Source organism: Nycticebus coucang, chromosome 2 (genome assembly GCF_027406575.1).
Source record: "Nycticebus coucang isolate mNycCou1 chromosome 2, mNycCou1.pri, whole genome shotgun sequence".
NCBI lineage: Eukaryota > Metazoa > Chordata > Mammalia > Primates > Lorisidae > Nycticebus > Nycticebus coucang.
Genome location: NC_069781.1, coordinates 15,469,959 through 15,494,356, shown reverse-complemented (window position 1 = coordinate 15,494,356; position 24,398 = coordinate 15,469,959). Strand labels below are relative to the sequence as shown.

The window sequence follows — 24,398 nt, the reverse complement described above, 5'->3', positions numbered from 1 at the left end:
TTTTCAACTTGACTATTGTTGGTATATATAAAGGCTACTGATTTACGAATGTTGATTTTGTAACCTGAGACGCTGCTGTATTCCTTGATCACTTCTAAGAGTATTGTAGCAGAATCCCTGGTGTTTTCCAGATATACAATCATATCATCTGTGAAGAGTGAAAGTTTGATCTCTTCTGACCCTATAAGGATACTCTTTTTTTTTTTTTTAATTTGGCCGGGGCTGGGTTTGAACCCACCACCTCCGGCATATGGGACCGGCGCCCTACCTGCTGAGCCACAGGCGCCGCCCTATAAGGATACTCTTGATCGCCTTTTCTTCCCTAATTGCAATGGCTAAAACTTCTATTACAATGTTAAAGAGCATTGGAGACAATGGGCAGCCTTGTCTGGTTCCTGATCTAAGTGGAAATGATTTCAGTTAAACTGAAATATTGGCTGTGGGTTTGCTGTAGATGGCCTCTATCACTTTAAGAAATGTCCCTTCTATACCAATTTTCTTAAGTTTTCTGATCATGAAGGGATACTGGATATTATCAAAAGCTTTTTCTGCATCAATTGAGAGAATCATATGGTCTTTGTTTTTTAATTTGTTTATGTGCTGAATTATACTTATAGATTTACGTATATTGAACCAGCCTTGAGATGCTGGGATAAAACCGACTTGGTCATGATGTATAATTGGTTTGATATGTTGTTGGATTCTGTTTGTTAGGATCTTGTTGAATATTTTTGCATCTATATTCATTAGTGATATTGGTCTATAATTTTCTTTTCTTGTTGGGTCTTTTCCTGGTTTGGGGATCACGGTGATGTTTGCTTCGTAGAAGGTGTTGGGTAGTATTTCTTTTTTTTCTACATTTTGGAACAGGTTGAGTAATATAGGTATTAGTTCCTCTTTAAAGGTTTGGTAGAATTCTGTCATGAAGCCATCTGGTCCCGGGCTTTTCCTTTTTGGGAGATTTTGTATGGTTGATGCTATTTCAGAACTTGATATTGGCCTATTCAACATTTCCACTTGATTCTGGCTAAGTCGTGGAAGGTGACGTGCTTCCAAGTATTGGTCAATTTCCTTCAGATTTTCATATTTCTGAGAAAAAGTTTCTTATAATATTCATTAAGGATTTTTTGTATTTCTGAGGAGTCTGTTGTTATTTCATCTTTGTTGTTTTTGATTGATGAAATTTACTCTTTTGTTTCCTGATTAGGTTAGCCAAAGGTTTATCTATTTTATTGGCCTTTTCAAAAAACCAACTTTTTGATTTATTGATCTGTTGTATAATTCTTTTGTTTTCAATTTCATTTAACTCTGCTCTAATTTTGGTTATTTCTTTTCATCTACTGGGTTTGGGGTTGGAATGTTCTTCTTTTTCCAGTTGCTTAAGATGTCCCATTAAGTTGTTAACTTCCTCTTTCTGTTCTCTTGAGGAAGGCTTGCAGTGCTATAAATTTCCCTCTTAGGACCGTCTTTGTGGTATCCCAGAGGTTCTGATAATTCGTGTCTTCATTGTCATTTTGTTCCAAGAATTTGGTGATTTCCTTCTTGATCTCATCTCTGACCCAGCTATCATTAAGTATAAGGTTATTTAACTTCCATGTTTTTGTATGAGTATGCAGATTCCTGTTTACTGAGTTCAACTTTTATTCCATGGTGGTCCGAGAGGATGTAAGGAATAATTTCTATTCCTTTAAATTTACTGAGGTTAGACTTGTGACCTAAGATGTGATCAATTTTGGAGTATGTTCTGTGGGCTGATGAGAAGAATATGTATTCAGTTTTGTTGGGATGAAATGTCCTGTAGATGTCTGCTAAATCCAAATGTTGGATGGTTAGGTTTAAATCTAAAATTTCTTTACTCAGCTTCTTATTGGAGGATCTATCCAACACTGCCAAAGGAGTGCTGAAATTTCTGACTATTATGGAGCTGTAGGAAATCAAGTTGCTCATGTCTGTTAGAGTTTCTCTTATAAATTGAGGTGCATTCTGGTTGGGTGCATAAATATTCATAATTGAAATCTCATCATATTATTACCCTTAACAAATATGAAGTGACCATTCTTATCCTTCCTTACTTTTATTGGTTTAAAGCCTATTGTGTCTGCAAATAGAACTGCAACGCCTGCTTTTTTCTGATTACCATTTGCCTGAATGACCATCCTTTTACCCTGAGTCTATATTTATCTTTTAAGGTAAGATGTGACTCTCGTATGCAGCAAATACCTGGCCTAAGTTTTTGTATCCATTCAGCTAACCTGTGTGTCTTTTAGAGGACATTTTAAACTGTTCACATTAATGGAGAATATTGATAAGTCTGGTAAAATTTTGGGTATCAAGTTTTTTGAAAGTCCAGTGGACATTTTTAATCCTTTCACCACTGTGGAAGTTGAAGTTTGATCAAAAGTTTCTGAGTGAGTTTACTTTTGTGGTAGAGGATTGGGCTGGTAATTATGGAGGATAGGTCTGAGAATATCCTGAAGAGCTGGTTTGGTTATGGCAAATTTCTTCAACATATGAATGTCATTAAAGTATTTAATTTCTCCATCATAAATGAAACTCAGTTTAGCTGGATACAGGATCCGGGGTTGAAAGTTATTTTGCTTTAGGAGATTAAAAGTCGATGACCACCCTCTTCTGGCTTGAAAAGTTTCAGCAGAGAGATCTGCAGTTATTCTAATATTCTTCCCTTTGTAGGTAATGGATTTCTTACGTCTGGCTGCTTTCAGAATTTTCTCCTTCATATTAACACTAGTGAAGTTAATTATGATATGCCCGGGGGATGTCTTATTCGGATTGAGTTGTGCTGGGGTTCTGAAACTGTCTGCTATCTGAAAATTTCAGAATCTCTTGGCATGTCTGGAAAATTCTCTTTCATAATTTCATGGAGAAGGCCCTCTGTGCCTTGCAAGGCCACTTCATCACTTTCAGGGATTCCAATGAGGTGGATATTAGCCTTCTTCGAATTATGCCAGAGCTGTCTGGAATAATGATCCATTTTTGCTCTCCATTTCTCTTCCTCTTTGAGAGTTTGGGAGTGTTCAAAAGCTTTGTCTTCAATGTCAGAAATCCTTTCTTCTGCTTGCTCCACTCTGTTACTGAGGGATTCTACTGTATTTTCAGATCTTTGAGGGCTGCAAATTCTTGCTTCAGTGCATGAAAATCTTTGGTGGTTTTGTCTTTAAATTAATTAAATTCTTGAGGCAACTTTTGAATTTCTCCTTGAATTTCTAATTCTGACTTTTGAATTGCTCTTTAAATTTCTAATTCCAAATGTTCCTCCATTCTATTAATCTTGTTTGCAATCCAAATTCTGAATTCGATTTCTGACATCTTGGCCAGCTGTTTATGAATGGGATTTTAGTTACATCTGCCATATCTTTCCTTAGGTGGGGGTTGGGGGAGGGTTGATCTATTCTTGTTATTCATGTTACCAGAGTTTTTCCACTGATTCCACCCCATGATTATTTTACACCATTTGACTTTTCCCCTGGAGCTTTGTTGAGGACCCGTACAGTGCTACGGCCTAAGAAACTGGCGACCTATTTGTTGTGGTGGGGCTAAGTGGTTCTGTCTTGTTTTCAGCTGGTCTCTGTTAGACCCTAGTGAAACAGTTACTCTGGGTTGAAGTCTCTGCTGTGGAGACATAGCAGCAATTAAGTCACCCCGCCCCCCCACAAGCAACAGGTGGAAAAGGAAAATCAAGCCTTCCTACAACCACACACCCAGGGCACCACTTGAATAGTCCTCAGGCGATTGGCTCAGTTTAAAAGGTCCAAATCAATTGTCTCAGTCAGTACCTGTATCAGGTGGGAGAGTTTCAAAGGTCTCTGGGAACTGGAATGCAGGGGTCTGGTGACAACTCAAATATGACTTGCTTCAGTGCTCCGTGAAGTCAGGAGGACCCACCCAGCAAATAGTTTAGTCTCGGAAGGTTGATGCCTCCTTCCCCACCTTGCACTTCTGTCACACCCAGTCACTGATAGCCCCGCAGGGCTGTGACCCATTTGCCTCCAGTGAGCAGACACTCCAGCGTTTGCACCTGCCTGATTCACAGGAAAATCTGTATCTGCTCAGCCAGGCCGCTGCTCTCTGCCTCTATCCAGTAGCAGGTGGTGAGGCCTGACAACCTCAGGTGCTTGATGGAGGCTGGGGGGTGCTCACTCAGTTCCAGCCCCGCCCCTGATTGGTGTTACTAACAGAACAGAACAACTTTGTGGGAATTTGTTTCTGTTCCTGCTATATTCCTCTGCAGAAGAGAAGCTGTTTTAAGTTCCCAGAACCTGTGCCTCAGACCCTGTCTTTACTCCTGCAGGTTTGTATTCGCAGCACGGTTAGCTGTCAGCTCTAGCTTCCTGCTTTCTTTTGTCTATATGCTGATGATCCCCTGAGGGCCGGGTGCGTCTTAGGCTCAGTAAAGTGGTCCTCTGGGTCAGCCCTGCCCTGGGAATTTCCCGGCTCTACGCATGCATTTTCTGATCCCCGCGCTCCACCCAGGCCAGTACCGCCACGGACAAACCCTTTACTCACAGAGCCTGTGTTTCAGTCCCAGATCTGTTCCACGGTGGTTGCCATCTGAGAAATGCCCAGCCCCCTCTGGTTGCCCAGGGAGACAGGGGTTGTGGCTTCAGAATATCCGGGGGTGGGCCCTATTGTTGCCAAAAACAGCTGCTGCTCTGGGCCTCAAGGCACTGCCACTCCAGCGTGATTCCCCCTCAGCCGACTGTTGTCTCCTCACTCCCGTGCCACAGAATCAGCAGTGACCAGCTGCAGTCCAGGCCCTGTCCATACCCCTCGAGAAATCACCCAAGAATCTGGACTTCTGGGGGACAGGCCTCCAGACCTCAGAGTGAGAGTGGAGGGGAATGCTTGGAGCTCAGAATTGCATGTTGAAACACCAAACTCACTGAGACCAAATGAGCAAATAAACAGATAGAAAGGCTAGCAGACACACAAGCCCACAGATGCACAAACAATCAGAAACACATAGACATACAGACAACAACAAAAAAAAACTACAATAAAAATAATGATAATGGTAAAATAATTGAAAAAAGGTAAAAAACATACAAACAAAACGAACAAACAAAAACACCTCTAAAAATCTGATGTAAGCACTCTCAGAAACCGTAAGAAAGTAAGAAGAGGAAGAGAGAATGGAAAAAAATGGTGTTCATAAAAAAGTTAAAAAAGAAGAAAGAAAAAATAAACATAAAAAATTATAAAAAAGTAATAAAAATTAACAATAGTTCCTCCAAGAAAATGATGAGAAAAAAAGAAAAAAGAGAGAGAAAAGGCACCAACCACAAAAATATTATTCTTGTGTATATGTAGAAATATATATACATCTATATGTATGACGTAGGGATCAACTTTCATAGGAATATATTTATAACGCAATATACTTTATGGACACCAGGTGCTGTGAGTGGTTCCCAGGCTTATACCTGATTCACAGTTTATGCTGTCACCACGGTAACCACCCTACCTGGCTGATCGCCATTTTGGAGTTTCTGTAAAAGTTTATTACCTAATTGTTGTTCAACCTCAGCTGCTCTGTTCCAGACAGCACTCCTATCCGACTTCCCAACTTGGTGCAGGAGTCCACACTTCATAAATCTTTCCACTCTGCTCCCACATTCTCCTATAAACTGGCAACTGCAATCAGCTGTGGGGGAGGGGCTGGCTGCTGCTGGGTCTCGCTGCCACTGGCTCCTGCAGCTGCGGCACACAGAGACCTTATACTCAGTTTTTGTGGCTCAGAGTCTCACTTTTGAATCTGGAGTTTTGAGTCCAGCCACCCGCCAGTTCGCTGCACAGCCTGAATTGCCAGCCCACACCAAAATTCCCCACTAGGAATGGTCCAGTCTATTTAATCACTCCTGTTGTTCTGGGGGAAGGTGTCCACCATTTCAGACAATTCAAAATGTCTGTTTCCCAGGCGGGATCCCTTCCCTTCAATTTTCCATCTGGATGCTTAGCTCCTTGTGGTTCTGAGTGGCTCCCTTTTCGGATGCCAAACTCAGCTCAGGAATAAATTTTTGTCAGTTGGGTTTTGCCAGGAATTGCAAGCTGCTGTCCTCCATGAGGGAGGGGCCTGCCAGCCAGCATGGCCAAGCAAGGAAAATCTCTACAACAGAGTCCATGATTTTAAATTACACCTCATATACAGCAATCCGCCATTTTGCTGTGCGTCTCCAGCTGTCTGTCCACACCAATAATCCATGCAGGGAAAAGGTCCAGACCCCCCTTCCTCTCACCTGGTGACTTGGGAGAGGTGGGCTACACATCCGTCCTGTCCACCATCATGCCCATTTCCAAGAAACGTGCTTTTTAAATAAAAATAACACCCAGGCTCAATGCCTAGTCCTGCACTGAAGGACTTGCACAAATACTGACTTGCTGGTCTTATTTTTAAGGGGCCAGGAACCGTACTCTCTTCAGAGGGGCGAACAGTCTGCTGGAACAAGACCCCGGCCTAACAGCCTCCAGCCAGCTCTAGTTCTAAGCTATATATCTCTTAACGGACTGCATCCTGGTCTTGCCACACACATTATCTGTGTGATTAAAATGGGACAGCAACACCATATGTACCATGGCGCACCACAAGACAGAACTAGGAAGTAGTGGGGATTCGAATCCAAATCTAACCCTAGATGGTACTGACATCTGTAAACCAGAAATCTACCCTACTTACTGCTCAAAGGAAAGGTCAGGTTATATAAACCCATGTTACAGTTCACATACAACATCCAATTCCATGGAAATGTAAGACTCTAAGGCTCTGCATACAGCCCATAAACCTACTGGGTGTTTCATAGCACCTGAAGTAGAATTGTGTTTCTGTGGTGTCTCACCTAAGAAGTCACCGGTAATGAAGGACTGCTTTTAGCAAATGGGAAGAAAGAAATTTTTTAGTCATAATAATGTAGTGACCATGAGAGGCAAATGATTTATCTGTTAGATGTTTAAATAGCCAACCAGGAAAAATATTTACAACACATATAAAATAAAAAGTAACTATCCATAATATTTATAAACCAATAAGCAAAAAACATAAACATTAAAAAATCCAAAAGATGAATGAACAAATATTACATTCAGTCATTTCACGGATGAAGCAATACAGATGACTGATAAACTTGTTGACAATTGGGGAAATGTAAATTAGACAAACGTAGGTTTACCTATCGGTTTGGCAAAGATTTAAAAGCCGAATACTAGGGCGGCGCCTGTGGCTCAGTGAGTAGGGCGCCGGCCCCATATGCTGAAGGTGGTGGGTTCAAACCCGGCCCCGGCCAAACTGCAACAACAACAAAAAAATAGCTGGGCGTTGTGCTGGGTGCCTGTAGTCCCAGCTGCTCGGGAGGCTGAGGCAAGAGAATCGTGTAAGCCCAAGAGTTAGAGGTTGCTGTGAGCCGTGTGACGCCACGCACTCTACCCAAGGGCGGTACAGTGAGACTCTGTCTCTACAAAAAAAAAAAAAAAAGCCGAATACTATACGGTGTTGGAGTGGATCGGAGAAGACAGGTGGTCTCAAACCCTGCTGATGGCAATGTGACAATAACCATCAGAATGCATCTATATCCTCGACAAAACCATCCCTAGAAATGTATCCTACAGAAGCATTTGCACAAATACTTACTTAAAATGTCTGAACAAGGATGTTTACCGTACCATTTTTTGTAATAGAAGAGAAAAATGTGGAAAATCCATCAATAAACTGTAGCTCATCCACAAAACGGACTATTAGGTGATTAAAAGGCAACAACTCTGCACATGTTGATAACAGGGAACGATGTCCACGAGGAACTGCTGACAAAGCACTTGCCAAACACTAGATAGATGGTGTACCTGCTGCATTTTAAAAATCAAATGAAAAATGTGCTTATTTACATGTAAATACAATATACACATATATTTTGTATCTCTACCTGTGATTTATGTCCTGCTGGTCATGAGTACAGTTTATCAAACAGGGTGAGTCTCCACTTTCACCCTCAAGGTCGGGCTGGACATCCCCAACCCCTCTGAGGTTAGCTATGGCCATGTAACTTGCTCCGCTGAAGGGAATGTGAGTAGAAGTGATGTGTCATGTCTGGGTAGAAGTTTTAGAAGCCAGAGCAAATTTACCACATGCCCATCCCCTCAGGGACTCAGGGAAGCAAGGACCACAGTGGAAGCCTGGGTCTCCAGGCCCCTGTCCCCCAATTCCAATGATGTTAGCAAGAAATAAACTTTTAATTTATTAAGCCATTGCTATTTTGTGGTTCTTGTTAGTACAAAGTGTTCCAAAAGTCTCCATACATAGGAAAGACTGCATAACAAATATCTTGGACCATATTCACTATGAATAGGGGAGAAAACTGTGTGTGTGTGTGTGTAGAGAGGTGGCCAACGTGTAGAGAACATTTTGTAAATACTTCGTAAAATTTCATAAAGAAAGATGTGTAAATAAAGGCACATTTATCTACAATTTCTCCAATTTCTCTATGTATGGTAACTTTTAGAACAGTTGTATAGCACGACTTAGCCATCCTGATACATACGAGAAAAAAGAAAAAATCTGGAAAGATATATACCAAGTGTGACTCTGGTATTATCGCTAAGGAGTAGAATTAGAAGGGAAGAGGGGAAAAGAGGGCTTTGGAGGGTGGGGATTTTCACTTTTTATTTTATATGCTTGGGAACTGTATACATTTTTATAAGCACACACTGTTTCTGGAATTTCAACAAAGGTATTTGTAAATAATCGCAGATGTCCCCAAAAGTGCCCACTGTTGCCTTTAAAAATTCTAATAAACCACAGTTCTGACAGATGAGAAATGAAATCTCTCTATGAGTATAAAGAACAAAATATAAAAACTGGCCTTTCTAAGAGTTATAGGCAGAGGTCCTAAAGGACTCACTTGAAAAGTAAAACCATACCCAGGGAAGATTTCACAGAAGGGAAACTCTTTACTCTCTTGGCTCCATTAAGGATGAGAAGGTTTAATTCAGATGATGGAGAGGCAGATGGGAGAAGGGAAGGATCTGCCAGAATTGTCTGCGAGGACTTACAAAGCATCTATAAACATTATTAAATAATGGTTCAAACATACCCAGGGAAACAAATGTGTACACGAATGGAAGCAGAGGCAGCTGTCAAGGCAAGGCACAATTTGATGTGAGGAGGCAGAGACGTTAGTACACCTGGAATGGGGAAACGCGATCATTGTTCTCTCCGGGAAAGCAATAACCTTTGCGGAAGACTCTGAGGGATGTCTCAGCTTCAGAAGAGCAGCCATAAGGGAAGGAGCTCTAGACAAATCACAGGAATAGCAAGCTTATTTGCCTGTTCATACCGTCAATTTTTGGTTACAAAATTTAATCAAAATGTCATAGACATCCATCAGAGGGAAAGCTAAAGCAACATGGATTCTTAAAGTCCCAGGCATTTTACAGATTGTCTGGCTTACTCCTCACAACAACCCTAGCAAGTATTTTGTGCTCATTCTGAGAGATGAGGAAACTGTGGCCACACAGAGCCACTACGTGACACAGCCACAACCCAAACCCACATCTGGCCCTGGTCCTTCCAGGACCACTGATAGGGCTGCTGAGGGTTGAAAGGAAGGACTCAGCCCAGGAAATTCATCCCTCCTCCACCCAGCTGATGGGAATGCTCATGTACAACAACCTCAGACTGTCTCAACCTGTCAAACAGTCACTTCATTTGTTTCGTGAATCCCAAGTCAAGATACTGATGTCACTCAAATTGAGAAAATGAGTTTCCCAAGGTGACATATAAAATTAATACACCAAATTAGGAGACAGGCATCAGATCCTGAATGGAAACTTTAAAATACTTAAGTAAACTCATGAAACTTTAAAAGTATAATAGATTTAAAAAGAAAAAAAAACTCTAAGTCAGCATTATTTTAAAAATTTAAACCTAGGCCATTTATTTATATTACTTCATTTAACCTCCCAAAAGTTCTGCAAGATAGGTATCACTAGCCCACTGCCATAGCTGAAGAAATTGCGGCTCAGAGAGATTCAGTATTTAGTACACAGATTAGTCACACAGCAATCAGAGGCAGAATGTTAACCCACATGTGTCTAATTTCAAAGCCTGTGCTAACTCCAGAACACAACACTTCCCCGTTAGAGAAAGCACTTAAACAGTGGCCGGCTACTTTTACAATATGTTCTTTATGAGGAATAGATTTAAAGGAAAAATGGAACAGATTATTTAATTTTTACATTCAAATTCTGAAACAAACCCAGAATCCAAACACTACTAGAACAGAGGTTGGCTACACAGTGCATGCTCTGTAACAAAGAAAACAGCCTAAGACTCACAACACCTGCTTAAAAAAAAAAAAAAAAAATCACCAAAATTTTAATTGGCAGTACTTATAAAACTTGAATATGAGCCCTTGGACTTTATTGTCTTTTGAAGGACTGTTTAAGGAGTTAGTATAGATTCATGAAGATATTCCATGTATTGTATTGTTCAAATAACAGTGGTAGTGAATTGTGATTTTTATATTATGACAAGTCTAACTTGCAAAGGAAAAATTCCAATGGATTAGATGTTAAAATCACATGTCTGCTGAAGGTGAACATTTGATGGAGTAGGGCATACACTGTTCTTAAATATAATGCTGTTTTCAAAAATAGGAAGTAAATTGCAATGACTACCATAGAAACTAGAAAGGGAAGGCGGGTTAAACTATCCAATTTTTCAGGGTGGCACCTGTGGCTCAAGGAGTAGGGCGCCGGCCCCATATGCCGGAGGTGGCGGGTTCAAACCCAGCCCTGGCCAAAAACCACAAAAAAAAAAAAAAAACTATCCAATTTTTCGTTTTATACTCTTCCTTCTTCCCGAAGGAATCTGAGATGAAGGGATTCAAATAGCAGGCTCACATTCCACGGGGGAGTGAGGCAATGTCTTCTCCGTGGGCAGCAGCAAGATGGACTGGAGAGGCGCAGACATGAAACGCTCCCTCTGCCAAGCAGGACATATTGCAATGTGTTTTATTTTAAGTCCTATTTGCATTATTGCCCTCCTGGTTTTGAGTGACTTCACTGTCACTGAGATGGATCAGATGAGGAATGGGAGGGTTAAGAAGTGGATAATTATAAAATACAGACTGAAAGGGGGCTTCGGAACAAGACAGCCTACTGTTTGAACCTGACTCTCTTGCTTCTTTGCTGTGCCTACTTTAGTTTCTTCCATTGTTATCTGGGAATAACAACGATGATGATGATGATGATGGTGATAAAATAACTCCTTACAGAATAGTTTTTAGCCAAGGATTAGCAAAGTAGATAATATAGGGTTGAAAACTGGCTACAGGCTTGGTGCCTACAGCTCAGTGGCTAGGGTGCCAGCCACATACACCGAGGCTGGTGGGTTCGAACCCAGCCTGGACCTGCCACACAACAATGACAACAACAAAAAATAGCCGGGCGTCGTGGCGGGCACCTGTAGTCTCAGCTGCTCGGGATGCTGAGGCAAGAAAATCGCTTAAGCCCAAGAGTTGAAGGATGCTGTGAGCTGTGAGCTGTGGCACCATAGCACTCTAACGAGGGTGACACAGTAAGACTGTCTCAAAAGAAAAAAAAAAGAAAACTGGCTACAAACACAGTCCCTGGACAGCCCTGCCCCTTATAGCTGAGTGGATCTTGGGCTAGCCCTGTACCAGCCTGTCTCTAAATATCAGTTTCCTTACCTGTAAACATGAATTGATAATAGAGTCTATTTCAGAGGATTGTAAGAATTAAATAAAATAATCTATACTAAATGCTCAATGCAGTTTTAATGAGGATAAAGCACTTAGTACAATGCTTAGCACATAACAGACGCTTAATAAGCAGTAACTATATCATACAAATTGTCAGTAGGCCAACATAGTAAGTGTATATGTGTTCTGAAGAAAGACTGGACAAATTTCAGAAAACAATGAATGATTGAGAGTCTCTGATAAGCAGAACTCATACTGTACTAGATCTCAGGACGAGGGCTTATGCAAACTATCATCAACAAAGGTCCCTCTGTCAAACCTCTCAGCGGCCTCTTTTGTGTTAGCTGGTGTCCATGGCACCACTGTGCACGTACACACAACCTATATCTCCAAGGAGGGCAGCTCACAACAAGAGTGGCATCTATTCTCTTTGGTGTCTTTCCTCTAAGGTTTTCTTTAATAAGAGCAGCCAAACGACAAAGGAATATGCAGGGATCATGCAGTTCCGTAAATATTGAGCATCTGCCATGATCCAGGCACCAGCCCTCTCTTCACTGGTGACTCTGCAAACATGACTTTGCTATTTGAGAAAAACTTCTGTCTTATCTACCAGTTTACAGAGCTAACATCTGTGAATTTTCCCTTTGGGAAGCAAATTTAACATTGTTGACACAGTTAAATTAGACCTAACCAGAATGGATATGACTGAAAACTGAATCACTGGGAGCTGGCGTGGTTTACTTGGGACTGGAGGAGAGTGGGCAAGGGAGGCTGATCTATATATGGTGACAATCTGTGATCAAATTCAGTCAGAAGCACAAGCTTCTTGGCATGGCCTTCAACGTGCTCCATGATCTAGCTCCTTCTTCCTCTCTCTCCACTCCCCACTCACACTGCCATCATCCCATCCTGCCTGTGAAGCCTGGCCCATACTCCCTGCCTTTGTTCCTGCTCTGGATGGAATGCCCTTGCCCCACTCACCCCCCGACAGGACTGTAACTGTGTGCTTGCAGGTCTGTCTTCTACCCTGGCAGCTCCTGGAGGGTAAGGAGTATATACCATTCACATCTCCAGCTGCAACCCCCCAACCCAGGGTCTGCCAATAGAGAACACAGAATGGAAGCCTGGCTTCAAATAGAGTACCAATTTCAAATGCTTTCTCTGACTTGTATGAGCTTGAGGTAAGTTAACCTCTGAGGACTTCAACTCTCCCCTCTGTGAAATGGATACAACAAACCACTTAATTTACTGAGTTGTTGGGAGAATCAAATACTTGTATATAGGTAAAGCACTTAAAACGGCACCTGGGTACAGAGTAAGAGCTGCCCATGTATAGGAGTTTATTATCATAGTCATTGTCATTGCCAAATGCATGTGGAATAAGGAAAAGTGAAACAGGGAGATTATGTGCCCTACAGCTGAGCAGACTTCTGAATTCACATGCTGGCTCAGTGTCACCCTGTTAAGTGGACTATGCCAGATAGCTCCTCACAACGTACACATAGAAGTAGCCAGAGCTTTCACTCTGGTTGGTGTTCATGACTAATTTCTTACCTGGGCTACCAACCCGCTCCTGCCAAACCAGCCAGCTAGGAACTCCCAAACCCCACAGCAGCAACACAACGTGACATGCCAGGGACACTGCTGCTCAGTCCCTTGCACGCCAGCCCCCAGCAGAAGTTCCCAGGACTAGAATGTCAGTGCTGAGAGCTAGAGAGGATCTTATCCAATGTCACCCCCATAACAGATAGGGAAATAAAGGACTAGAGAGGTCTTGTGTTTGCACTCTGTCAGTACCAGGTTTATATACATGTTACTTTTCATGTAATCAACTTTGTACTAAGGTTGCAACAATCATTATTTAAAGCAGGATGGAACTTAAAAGTTTATCTAATCTGGCACTTTTCCAACTCCACATGCTAAGGTGTCAAGGTGAGATGTGAGCTGTTTCAAGCACTCCATCATTCCTTTGATGACTATTTATTAAGCACCTACAATGTGCTATGTGTCTATACAAGTCAGACACCACCCTGGCCCCCAGGACCTCACATGCTAATGGGGAGAAGTGACATTAAGGAAATAATCACACATCCATAGTAAAGTCTTACTGTTGTGAATGGATTATGTTCTAAAACATACTAGAATGAGCATCACTACCTACATGCCAAAATGCTCTCTGAGGGGAGAAAAAGGCAGGGTTGGGGCTGGAGGGGAAAGTTACAGGTAGTGCCCTGGAAATCACCCAGCCCACTGAGTTGACTAGTGCAAGAGAGTCTCATGCAGATTAGCATTACCATTATGTGGCTGCTGCAGGAGACTATAAACCACTGAACTAGCTCTACCCATTCCCATTTGACAGATAAGCAAACTGAGGCCTGAACAGTTAAAACTCACTTGCCCAAAGTAGCTGATAAAATGGAAGAATGTTAAAATGCTGTGATGACTCACATAGCCTTCCTTCGAAAACCTGTCCAACGCCCGTAGCATGGCACATGATTTGCTCATTCTGCGCCTCCCACTCTTGATCGAGCCACCAAGCCACACACAAAGCCTGAGTGGACCTCTGCTTTCCCCACACCACTCCCTCCACCAGTGATCCAAAGTCCACAGCCCTAAATAGCTCCGGCTCATCTTCAGCACTCAGGACTCAGCTCGAGTTTATGAGAAACACTCTCCACATCATGTAGTCATCCATTCAACAAGTATTTATTGAGTAACTTCTAAGTGCCAAGCACCTGCTGGTACAGCAGTAAACAAAACAAAGCCTCTGCCCTCACGGAGCTTACATTCTAGTGAGAGAAACAGACAATAAACAAATAATACATAATAAAATCCCAGGTAGAGTTTAGTGCCATAAAAAAAAAGATCAAGGGCTGGAGACTGGTGGAGGATCATTAGGGAAGGCCTCTCTGGGGAGGTGGCATTTGATCAGAGGTTTGAAGAAGTGACAGCGTAAGCAGCACAAATAACTGAAAAGGGGAATATTCAGGAAGTAACAACAGTGACCCTATAATTACTACAATTATTTCTTTCCTTGTGTTTTATTCTCCATTGAACTATAAGGTCCTGGCCCTCAGTGCAAGGACATCTTAAGCATATTCGATTCCCAGGACCCAGCACAGAACTTGGCACCTCCATAGTGGACATTTACAGAGTGAGTGAATGAACCTGAGCTGGGAGGCACACGTCCATCTAGCCCCATCTTCCCTAATGAACTTGATCTAGCCTGCTTCATGTCTCTCTCCTCCATAGGGTTAAGCTAAGCACAGGCCCTACCTGGGCCAATCTGCCCAGCCTGACTGTGGCCTGGTTTCAGTCACAGGGTTCTCTTTTCAGTAGGACCATGACACTGATCAGTTGTTTAGTTTTATTTTGTCTGGGCCTCATATCCCTGGCCTGGACATGGGACCCCAGGTAGCAACCCAGACACTCCAGGACTGGGAGTCCACCTTGGCTTTCCCATGTTTTCCTGGGATGAAAGTCCTCCCCTGAATTCCAAGCTCCACAGCTGGGGGTCCTGACACCTGGACTGTGATTTCTCCAGTGGCTAACTCCACCCACTGGAAGTCTGCCCTGCCTTGATGTTTAACTTCCCTCCAAACCAAATGACTGTTTGATCACATCAATCCTTCCTGCAGCCATCTGTATGCATTCCAAAAACCATTACTGAATGCCTATCATAGTGAAGACACAGGGCTAAGTACCAGCGTACCCAGGTTGCCTGCTGTCGATCCCTGCTACCATCTAACAGATCACGTGTGTCTATCTCCACACTCAGCTACCCTGAATCCAAATCCTAACAGCTCCTGAAAACATATTAAATTTCCCATATGCTGCAAATAAGTCAAGTGGCTTTATCCACTCATCCAACTCACTGGTGCTTCCTCCTATCCCCTCCCCACCCCCAGCTAAAAATGGGCTCAGGGACAAATAACTCATTACTTCATTCACTTCATTCACCCCTCCACTCACCACTTACTGACACTTACTATTATATGTGAAGTCTTGGAACATAAAACACAATGCCTGTGAGGATGAGGATGACGATGAGGATGTGGATGAAAAGGCTTCCCAGGCAAAACAACTTGCTCAAGGTGACACAAGTATCACGGTATAGTGAGACCCTAGTCTGCCTGCCTCCAAAATACAAACCGTCACACTTCCTAAGAGTAAACACATAGCCTCAATGAAAAAGTGAAAGAGAGAGGGTCTGGGCCCAGGGACACACAAGCTGGTAGAGGAGACAGCCATATAAACAACTATCTACAACACGCGGAGGTGAGTAATGATGGCTGGAGACACATCAAGAGCCCTAAGGAAGCCTGGGGAGAGAGCGGCTAACTTGACCTAGGTCTGGGAAGCCTTCTTGGAGGAAGTGACTTTGGGACTGGGCCTTGAAGCATGAGCAGTTTCCAGCTGACGGGAAGGCTCCGGCGTGGGACACGGTAGGAGCTCAGCCCTCGCCCGCCGACCCGGCCTGGGCCGTGTCGGGTCCTCTGAGGACGTCCTGTCCACCCCCCTGTGCCCACGGGGCCGGGCCGGGCCTCACCTCCTTCCACTTGAGCTGTCGGATGCTGATCTTTAGGGCGTCCAGAGAGGTCCTGGCCTTGGAGCTGTCCACGGTGACGGGCCGCTGACAGCTGTACTCGTCGGAACGCTGGCCCGAGCTCCGCTTGCAGCTTCGGCACTTGCTCCTGGGCTTCCCGTGCAGGCAGTGGCCCCGCGCCAGCGCTGGCTTCGGGTTGGCCGGGGTCAGCCTGGGCAGTGGCCGCAGGGAAATACGAACGTCCCCCTCCTCGGCTGCGCGGGGCTGCGCCGAGGCCGGGACCTTGGGCTGCACCTCCCCAGCCTTGCTCTCCGGCTCCCCGGCTGCGCCCGCGTCCACACGGACCTGCTCCGCTTTGGCCTCCGCGTTAGCCTCCGTCCCGTCCTTGGCCTCTGCCTCCGCTTTGGTCTCCGCCTGGGGCTCCGCAACTGCCTTGGCCTCTGCCCCCGCTTTGGCAGCGGCCACCGCCTCCGCCTCCCACCCGGCCGCCAGCTCCCTCTCGGAGCTGCCCCGACGCATGGCGCTCAGGGCTGGGGCCAGTGCCAGTGCCGCCGCCGTCGCCGCCGCCGCTCCGCCGCCTCGGCCCAGGAGCAAACAGCCGCCGCCGCCGCCGCCGCAGCCGCCGCCGCGCGCTCCCCGCCCGAGCCCGTTGCCATGATCGCTCAGGCTGGAGTTGACAAGGGCAGTCACCGCCTGGAGACGGGGCCCGGGAAGGGACAATCACCAACTAAGCCCCGGCGACCTCATAGGCGAGGGCGTCCACGTGACCAGGCCTGTCACAGAGGCGGAGGCGGCCATCTTGGAAGTGGGCAAAGGCGCTTTGGCGCGCCCACCTGGAGAATGCGCCGCGCGTCGGAGCGCGCGGAACCCAGGGGAGAAGCCGGAGCTGAGATGGGGAAGGGAAGGGGATGAGCACACGGGGGGCTCCTGAGCCTGGGGACTTGGGAGGACCCCCCGCCTTCACTGGGATAACTCCTCTTCGGTCCGATGATGACTGTGACAAGTCCAGGCCTAGGGGAGCAGCCGGTGCTCCGGTGGAAGAAAGCCTTTTCTGATCCTTGGAGAGCTCCCAGAGAGCTCCTGCTGGGATGGGCAAGCCCTGCAGATTCCCAGTCGAGTTGAGGAGCTTCACGTCTTCTGCTTCCCATCGGGGCACTTTTTTATTACAGCAAATATACATTAAAGATGTTTACCATTTTAACCACTTTTAAACGGTAACATTCAGTGCGTTCACATTGTTGTGCAACCATCATCACCATCCATCTCCAGAACTTTTCCACGTTCCCGGATGAAAGTTGATGCCAGTTAAACCAAAACTACCCTTCCCTGTCTCCCCCATCCCACGGCAGCCACCATTCTACTTCCTGTCTCTATGAGGCTTGAGTATTCTAAGTACCTCATATAAGTGAAATCATACAATATACGTCCTTCAGTATCCGATTTATTTCACTTAGTATAATGTACTCAGGGTTCATGTGTGTTGTAGCTTGTATCAGAATTTCACGCCTTTAGAGGCAGAATAATTTCCCCCTGCTTGCCTACTCCACATTGTTTTTACCCATTCACCTGTGAATAGCCATTCGAGTCCTTTCCACATTGTAGCTGTTGCCAACAATGCTACTATTAACACTGGGGTACAAATATCTGTTTGAGTCCCTGCTTTCAATTCTTTGGGGTTGCCACATATTTTTAAAGCTACACCAAGGAGCAGGCTCTCACTTCCCACCTGAGGGAGCCACATTTGGTTTTTTAGAGAATGGGGTTGGGAAGGTCCAACAGCGCCCCAGACTGATGACAGTGACCATAACTGCTCACAGGTGAGCTCTACCACACTGCCCTTACAGGACAAAAGAACACACAAGTTTCAAGGATGGTGGCCCCTCTTTCTCTTTCATCTCTTCAGGAATCTTGTTTCTTTTCTTTGGCCCAGGGTTTCAGTTGGTGCCTTGACTAAGTCATAAACTCAAGGGGCCCAAACCTCCTTCTTAGCAGCAGTTGGCGCCCTCACCTGTTCCCTTGGAGCCCACCATGACTTTATTTTGGTGTTTAGATAAATATGGTTAGACCATTCGGTTACTTACCACCTGAACCAGAGCAACCTAGAGTGTTTATTTAGAATGCAAGCTCCCGAACCCGTAGGGACACTGATGCAGAACATCTGGGGAGGCCCAGGATGGTACATTATCAGGGGTCCTCAAACTGCGGCCCGTGGGCCACATGAGGCGTGTGGTTGTATTTGTTCCCATTTTGTTTTTTTACTTCAAAATAAGATATGTGCAGTGTGCATAGGAATTTGTTCATACTTTTTTTTTTAACTATAGTCCGGCCCTCCACCGGTCTGAGGGACAGTGAATTGGTCCCCTATTTAAAAAATTTGAGGATGCCTGCATTAGATCCTCTGCTGATTCTAAGGCAGCCAAGGTCAAGAGCCACTGGATTCTATCTCAAGGCCTCTGTCCGTGTTACCAACAAAAAGGCCTTGCCGTCCCCCACCTCAAATTCTCCTGGTGTGCCTGGTCTTAGAGGCACCACCTTCATGCAGTCATCCATACTTGAAAATTGCCATGTCTTAAACTTCACCCTGGCCTCCTAAAACCAGTCTGTCACCAAGTCTTACAGTTTTCACATTGATCATCTTTTCTCTTCTGCCTATCCCTTTCATCACTACCCTGGTTCAGGCTTCTGCCCTTGGCATGGGCCACTACAGCAGCCTCCCACTGAGTCTCCTGGCTCTGGGCTCTGCCCTACCCCCATTCATTCTCCACACTGAAGCCAGACCTGCCACTCCCCTGCTTAGCAACCTCCCCTGTTTTGCCTCCATCTAAAGTCCAAACACACTAATTGTCCTAACAGATCCTTCTTGATTACTTTTTCGTTTTTTCAGACATAGTGTTTCACTCTGTCATCCAGGCCAGAAAGAATGCAATAGTGAAATCAGAGTTTATTACAGCCCCAAACCCCTGAGGGTTCAAGTGATCCTCCTGGCTCAGCCTCCTAAGTAGCAAAGACTACAGGCAGGTTCCACCATGCCTAGCTAATTTTTTACTTTTTGTAGAAACAAGGGTCTCATTGTGTTATCCAGCTTGTCTTGAACTCCTGGCCTCAAGCAATCCTCCTGTCTCAGCCTTCCCAAAGTACCAGGTTACAAGTGTGAGCTACTACACTCTTACAGGCATGCACCCCGCACCCAGCCCTGATAACCATTTCTGAAATCACCCCCTCCCTGCCTCCATGCCTTTGTACACGCTGTTCCCTCTACCTGGACTTACTTCTCCTTCCTTTGTGTTCCTACCTCGAAAACTCAGGCTCAGCATGGCATCATCTTGGATGAGCTTTTCTCTGTACCCCAGGCAGAAATAATGACTCCCTCTCCTCTTCTAATGACACACATAATAACTCCCCTGTGGTCTGCCTGTCACACTATATAGAAATCATCTGAGCCTCCTCCATTAGTCTGGGTAGGAACGAATTTGGTCTGATCCATCTCTGTATCCCCATCTCCTAGGGCTTGAAACATAATGACCCTCAGAAAGTGGTATGAATGTACTAACTAATGATTTATCTTCAAATTCAGTTGTCAAATCTGGAAAAACTATCCCACATAGATTCATTTTGCTTTATATTCCAAGACCTCTTCTGCCCAAGGGCCTTTGCACATGTCCTTCCCTCTGCCCTTCAACACACTTTCTCTGGCTCTCTGGCTACTTCTCCTTCAGTGTCCAGTATAAATCACACCTCTGTAGAAATGCCTCTGATCTCTTCTAACCAGACTTCTTCAGATGAAATAATGATATAGGAGAGGAAAAAGGGGAATCACAAGATAGTACATGATTAAATGCCAAAAGAGTAAAAAGTAAAATGTTTTTAGGCATTTGAGGAATGGAGAATTTATTGCGAATTAGAAAGCCAGAGCAGGCTTCATGTAAGAGGAGCCCTTCAATTTGGAGTAAGAATCTGGTGGATAGAAAGTTAGGCAGGGTGATCACTCAGAGCTGTGGACAGGGCTGCCACAGTCAAGCAAGGGGCCTCACGAGGGTCGAGATCCAATGTGTGCTCTGCCCACCAAGCCTCACCCATTGAGGCTTTGTGCACCAGACAAGGTTGATTTTACTGATTGGTTCAAAGGCTCGCAGGGCAGCTGCAGGTTCCGTACTGAGAAGGGAGTGGAGGAAAAGGTGCAGTGCAAGTAACGTTAAGAAGAGGATAATCATCAGCCTCTTCCTGGGCCAGGGACTCTTCTACAAATGGACCTTTACCCTGGAAGTGAGAACAATGTAACCTAAAAATTGTACCCTCAATTTAAATAAAGTTTTAATTAAAAAAAATCATCATCCTCTTCAAGGGGGCAGGAAACAGACTGGACTGGTTGAAGCACAGCCTTAGGGGAAGAAAGAAAAGAAACAAGGCCCAATTGGCAGATCTCTGAACACCATGGCACCCTGTGATGTCTCAGGATACTCAAAAATGTCTTAGTGGAATATCCAACCCCACCTGAGACTCCTCAGAGGGAAGCTTCTGTTTTGGCTACTGAGGAGCAAAGATCACCTTAGAATTAGGAATAAGAATTATTTCCCCAAAATACACACATGTGTAAATAAAGTAGCTCTCTCCAAGAGTTCTCTCCTTTTCCTTCATGGCATTCACCACAGCTATGGGGGTGCCAGTATTACGAGTTTACCTGTTTATTTATGCGTTATGGTCTGTCTCACGAGCCAGAGTCCAGGAGCCGGAAGTAAAGGAAGCATCGATCTTGTTGACCAAGATACCCCAACATTCAGTGCCTGGCAGACAGCAGGCATTCCACAACTGTTTCTTGAATGAATGAATGAATGAAAAACTAAACTGCCCAGATATTCAGCAATAAGGAAATAGTTAGGAGATTTATGGCAAATAACTGTCAATGACCGTTTTAGCCGCCTGGGAAAAAGTCGATGATGTAACATGAAGGGAACTGGCGCAAGCATTGTAATTACAATGCTTAAAAACTGCTCTGCATAAACAGGGCCTGGAAGAATATAGAGGCAAATGAGAACAGCTGTGGTGCTGGAGACATGCACTCTTGCTTGAAATTTTCCTCTCAATTGTGGCAAACTATAGCAACCTTGTATGGGGCGCCTCATATCCTTGAACCCAGCAATCAATCCCATTTCTAGAGCTTGCTGCTAAGAATCAGAAAGACAAAGCTTTACGCAGTAATCTATTATTGGCGAGTGACCTCTCTGTGGCAGACACTGTACTAAACATTTTGCCTGCGTCATATCATTTAAACTCCGCAGCAGCTCTGGGATGGGTCCCATTCTTAACCACATTTCACAGATGGTGAAGGAAATTGCTACTCAGAGAATCACTTGCCCAAGTCACACACTGAGTAAAGGCAAAAACAGAATTCAAACTCAAAACGTTCCTGATGCCAGCACCTCTCTCCCAACGCCCACACTAATTTCCACACCAAGGCTTTTTCTATAAAAATACTCAACATAAATTTAAACATCATTGAGTCATATAGTATATGTATAAATACGTCAACATGTATATACACCCTAATCCTCAGCTATATGAAAATTCTATGCAGACAAAAACATTAGAAGAAAACATGAGGGCTCTTCTACAAATGGAACTTACCCCAGAAGGGAGAACAATGTAACCTAAAAACTGTACCCTCATATTAATTTGTAAAAATGAAAAGGATACTCAAAAACAAAGTAAGAAAGAAAGAAAACATACCAAAATGTTACCCTGTTTCCCCGAAAATAAGACCTACTTACAGGAAAGATAAGACGTCCTCTGAAAATAAGACCTAGCGCATCTTTGGGAGCACACCTTGGGTAGTAGTGGTTATTCTGCGTAATAGAATTAAGGGTGACAATTTCTTCTTCATTCTTTTCTATATTTTCCAAATCTTCTACAATGAGCATGCATTGCTTTGATAACCGGAAATTAATGTAATTTTTAAACTAAAAATTTACCTTACTTGTTGCTTTATCACGTTTAAAGCAAGTCCATTTGTGGGGAGAGAAGAAGGAACAGTCCAGGGAGAGGATGTGGGCCACTCTGCCTCCCGCGGCTCGTTTCTGCTGTTAGTATCAGAGGTTGCCACCAGGTGGCGAACGAGGTCCACTTTTTAAGCTTTACAGACCCTGCAGGGAGGGTCCCAAGGCTGCAAGCATCTGAGCAGCTCCCACATGCTTGCAAACACAGCATTTTGCACCTCTGAGCTTTTGCTACCGTTGCTCCCCCTGCCTGTTGCACCCCACCCCAACTGATCCCCTGTGTGCACAGTTGATCCTTAAGGCTGAGATACAAAATGCCCTTCTCTTCTCAGATAGGGTATGTCAGAGCACCCAGGTCCCTGGAAGGCAGAAGATCATTCTCCATGAAATAGCAAAAAGCCTCACATGCAATTTAGAGCTAACTTCTCAAATAGGTTGTTTCTTTTTGAATGATAATAACAGCTCATTGAGCACATCTGTACATCAAGCCCTATCGTGTATTGGGGCATTTAATTTATCTTCCCCAAAGGACAGTTTGGCATGCAGGTTGAACGTGAGTTCGAAAGCCTTCTGGGTTCAAGTTTCACCTCTCCCACTTCTTGGCTGTATAAGTAGGTTAGTTGGCCCTTCTGGAACTCTTTTCCTCAACTGTGAAAGGATGAAAATGACAATACCCACCTCCCGGTATTACTGTTGCTTTGAAGATTAAATTAGCCACACATGAAAAGCATTTAGAACAGAAACAGAAGCCGTCAATAACCTGCTAATTTGTTGTGATCCTACATCCCTTTCCACTGTGTACCCACCTAGAAGGGGATCTGCCATCCCTTCCTCTGTGATCTGCTTCTTTGGTCCCTTCTCAGGTTCAGCTGCATTTATTTATCTGTTCCCACTGGACCAGGAGCTCCCTGAGGACTGGTCCATGAATGATTCAGTCCCTGGGTCCCTAGCAAGGGCTGGCACAGAATAGGTTGTATTTATGGAAATTATTATTAATATTTAGCCCAGGGATCGTTGCCACAGGATTTATAGTTCTATATCTACAATTCTGTCAAAGAGTGTAGAGATGAAGGAGGAAATTATCACAACAAATTTGAAATTTGACATTTTTATTGAAGAATAATATTTATGCATACAGAAAATTTCAATGGATTTTCACACACTGAACATACCCATGAAACCAACACCCAGATCAAGACTCAGAACATCCCTGGCATCCTGGAAGCCCCGCCCTAGGGTAACCACTGTCCTGACTTCTAATAGTCTGGGTTAGTTTTGTTTAACATTTTTTTAAAAATTTTAACTGATCCCCAGTCTTAAGAAGCCATGCTGCGCATTACCTGCTTGGTGTGTAGAGGCTTTTTCAAACACAGCAAGAGACAGCAGCATCCACAATGAACAAAAGTCTACAGAGGGACTTCATGACCGGGACTTACAAAACACCATGCCATGTCTATAAAATGAGCATTCTGCCCACCACATATCCGTACTGTGAGTAGGAGTCGGGAGGGAGGCCCCAGGGGATGGGGGAAACTGGAGCAGGGAGCCTGGAAGAGTTGAAAGCTTGAGGAAAGGCCCTGAGAGGTGAACCAGGCAATGTCCAGCCCTCTGGGGTGTGGGCAGGATGGAGGTGGTAAAAGTGTGGTAAGGCTGGCAAGGTCAGTGTCAAAACAAGCCCTCCTAGTAGCCGTGAGATTTCTTAGGAGAGCTTTAAGCAGAGGACTGACATGGTCATATTTCTGTTTCAGAAAGAACACTCTGAGCAGTGAGAACTAAAAGTCACAACATTTATTGACATAAACACTTCCAAGCCCTTAATTTGGATTACCTAGTTTAATGTTCACAGCAGCCAAGGAGTTAGATAGTACTGGTATTTCCTATTTTCAGATCAAAAAACAGCCCCAGGAAAGAGAGTGAGTTCCTGAAACCACATAGCTAGAGGACAAGAGCTGGTGTGCCACCAACTGTGGCCCAGAGCCTGGCCCTTGATTTTGTTCCTCTGCAGTTAGGTAGAAACAAGTGGCAGGTAGGGGCTGAGAGAAGGGAGCAAGGTAAGCGGAAGTTGGGGGCCTTCCTGCTCTCAGGCCACACCCGTGTTTCCCTCTCCTTGGGCACCAGGGACTGGGCCTGGGCTCC

At 44.5% G+C, this 24,398-nt stretch overlaps 1 protein-coding gene across 4 annotated transcripts in view; it reads right to left on the bottom strand.

Annotated features, from left to right (window-relative positions):
* The window catches only part of TTLL11 (tubulin tyrosine ligase like 11), a 273,808-nt gene extending 256,839 nt beyond the window's left edge, over window positions 1–16,969 (bottom strand). For 3 of the 4 annotated variants that reach the window (XM_053566767.1, XM_053566793.1, XM_053566785.1), the window contains exon 1: window positions 16,276–16,969. In XM_053566767.1, the coding sequence (XP_053422742.1) occupies window positions 16,276–16,791 (516 nt within the window). In that variant the 5' untranslated portion in view covers window positions 16,792–16,969. The remainder of the gene's footprint in view (window positions 1–16,275) is intronic. The other variant, XM_053566775.1, reaches the window with a different exon arrangement.
* Between the last annotated feature and the right edge of the window lie 7,429 nt (window positions 16,970–24,398).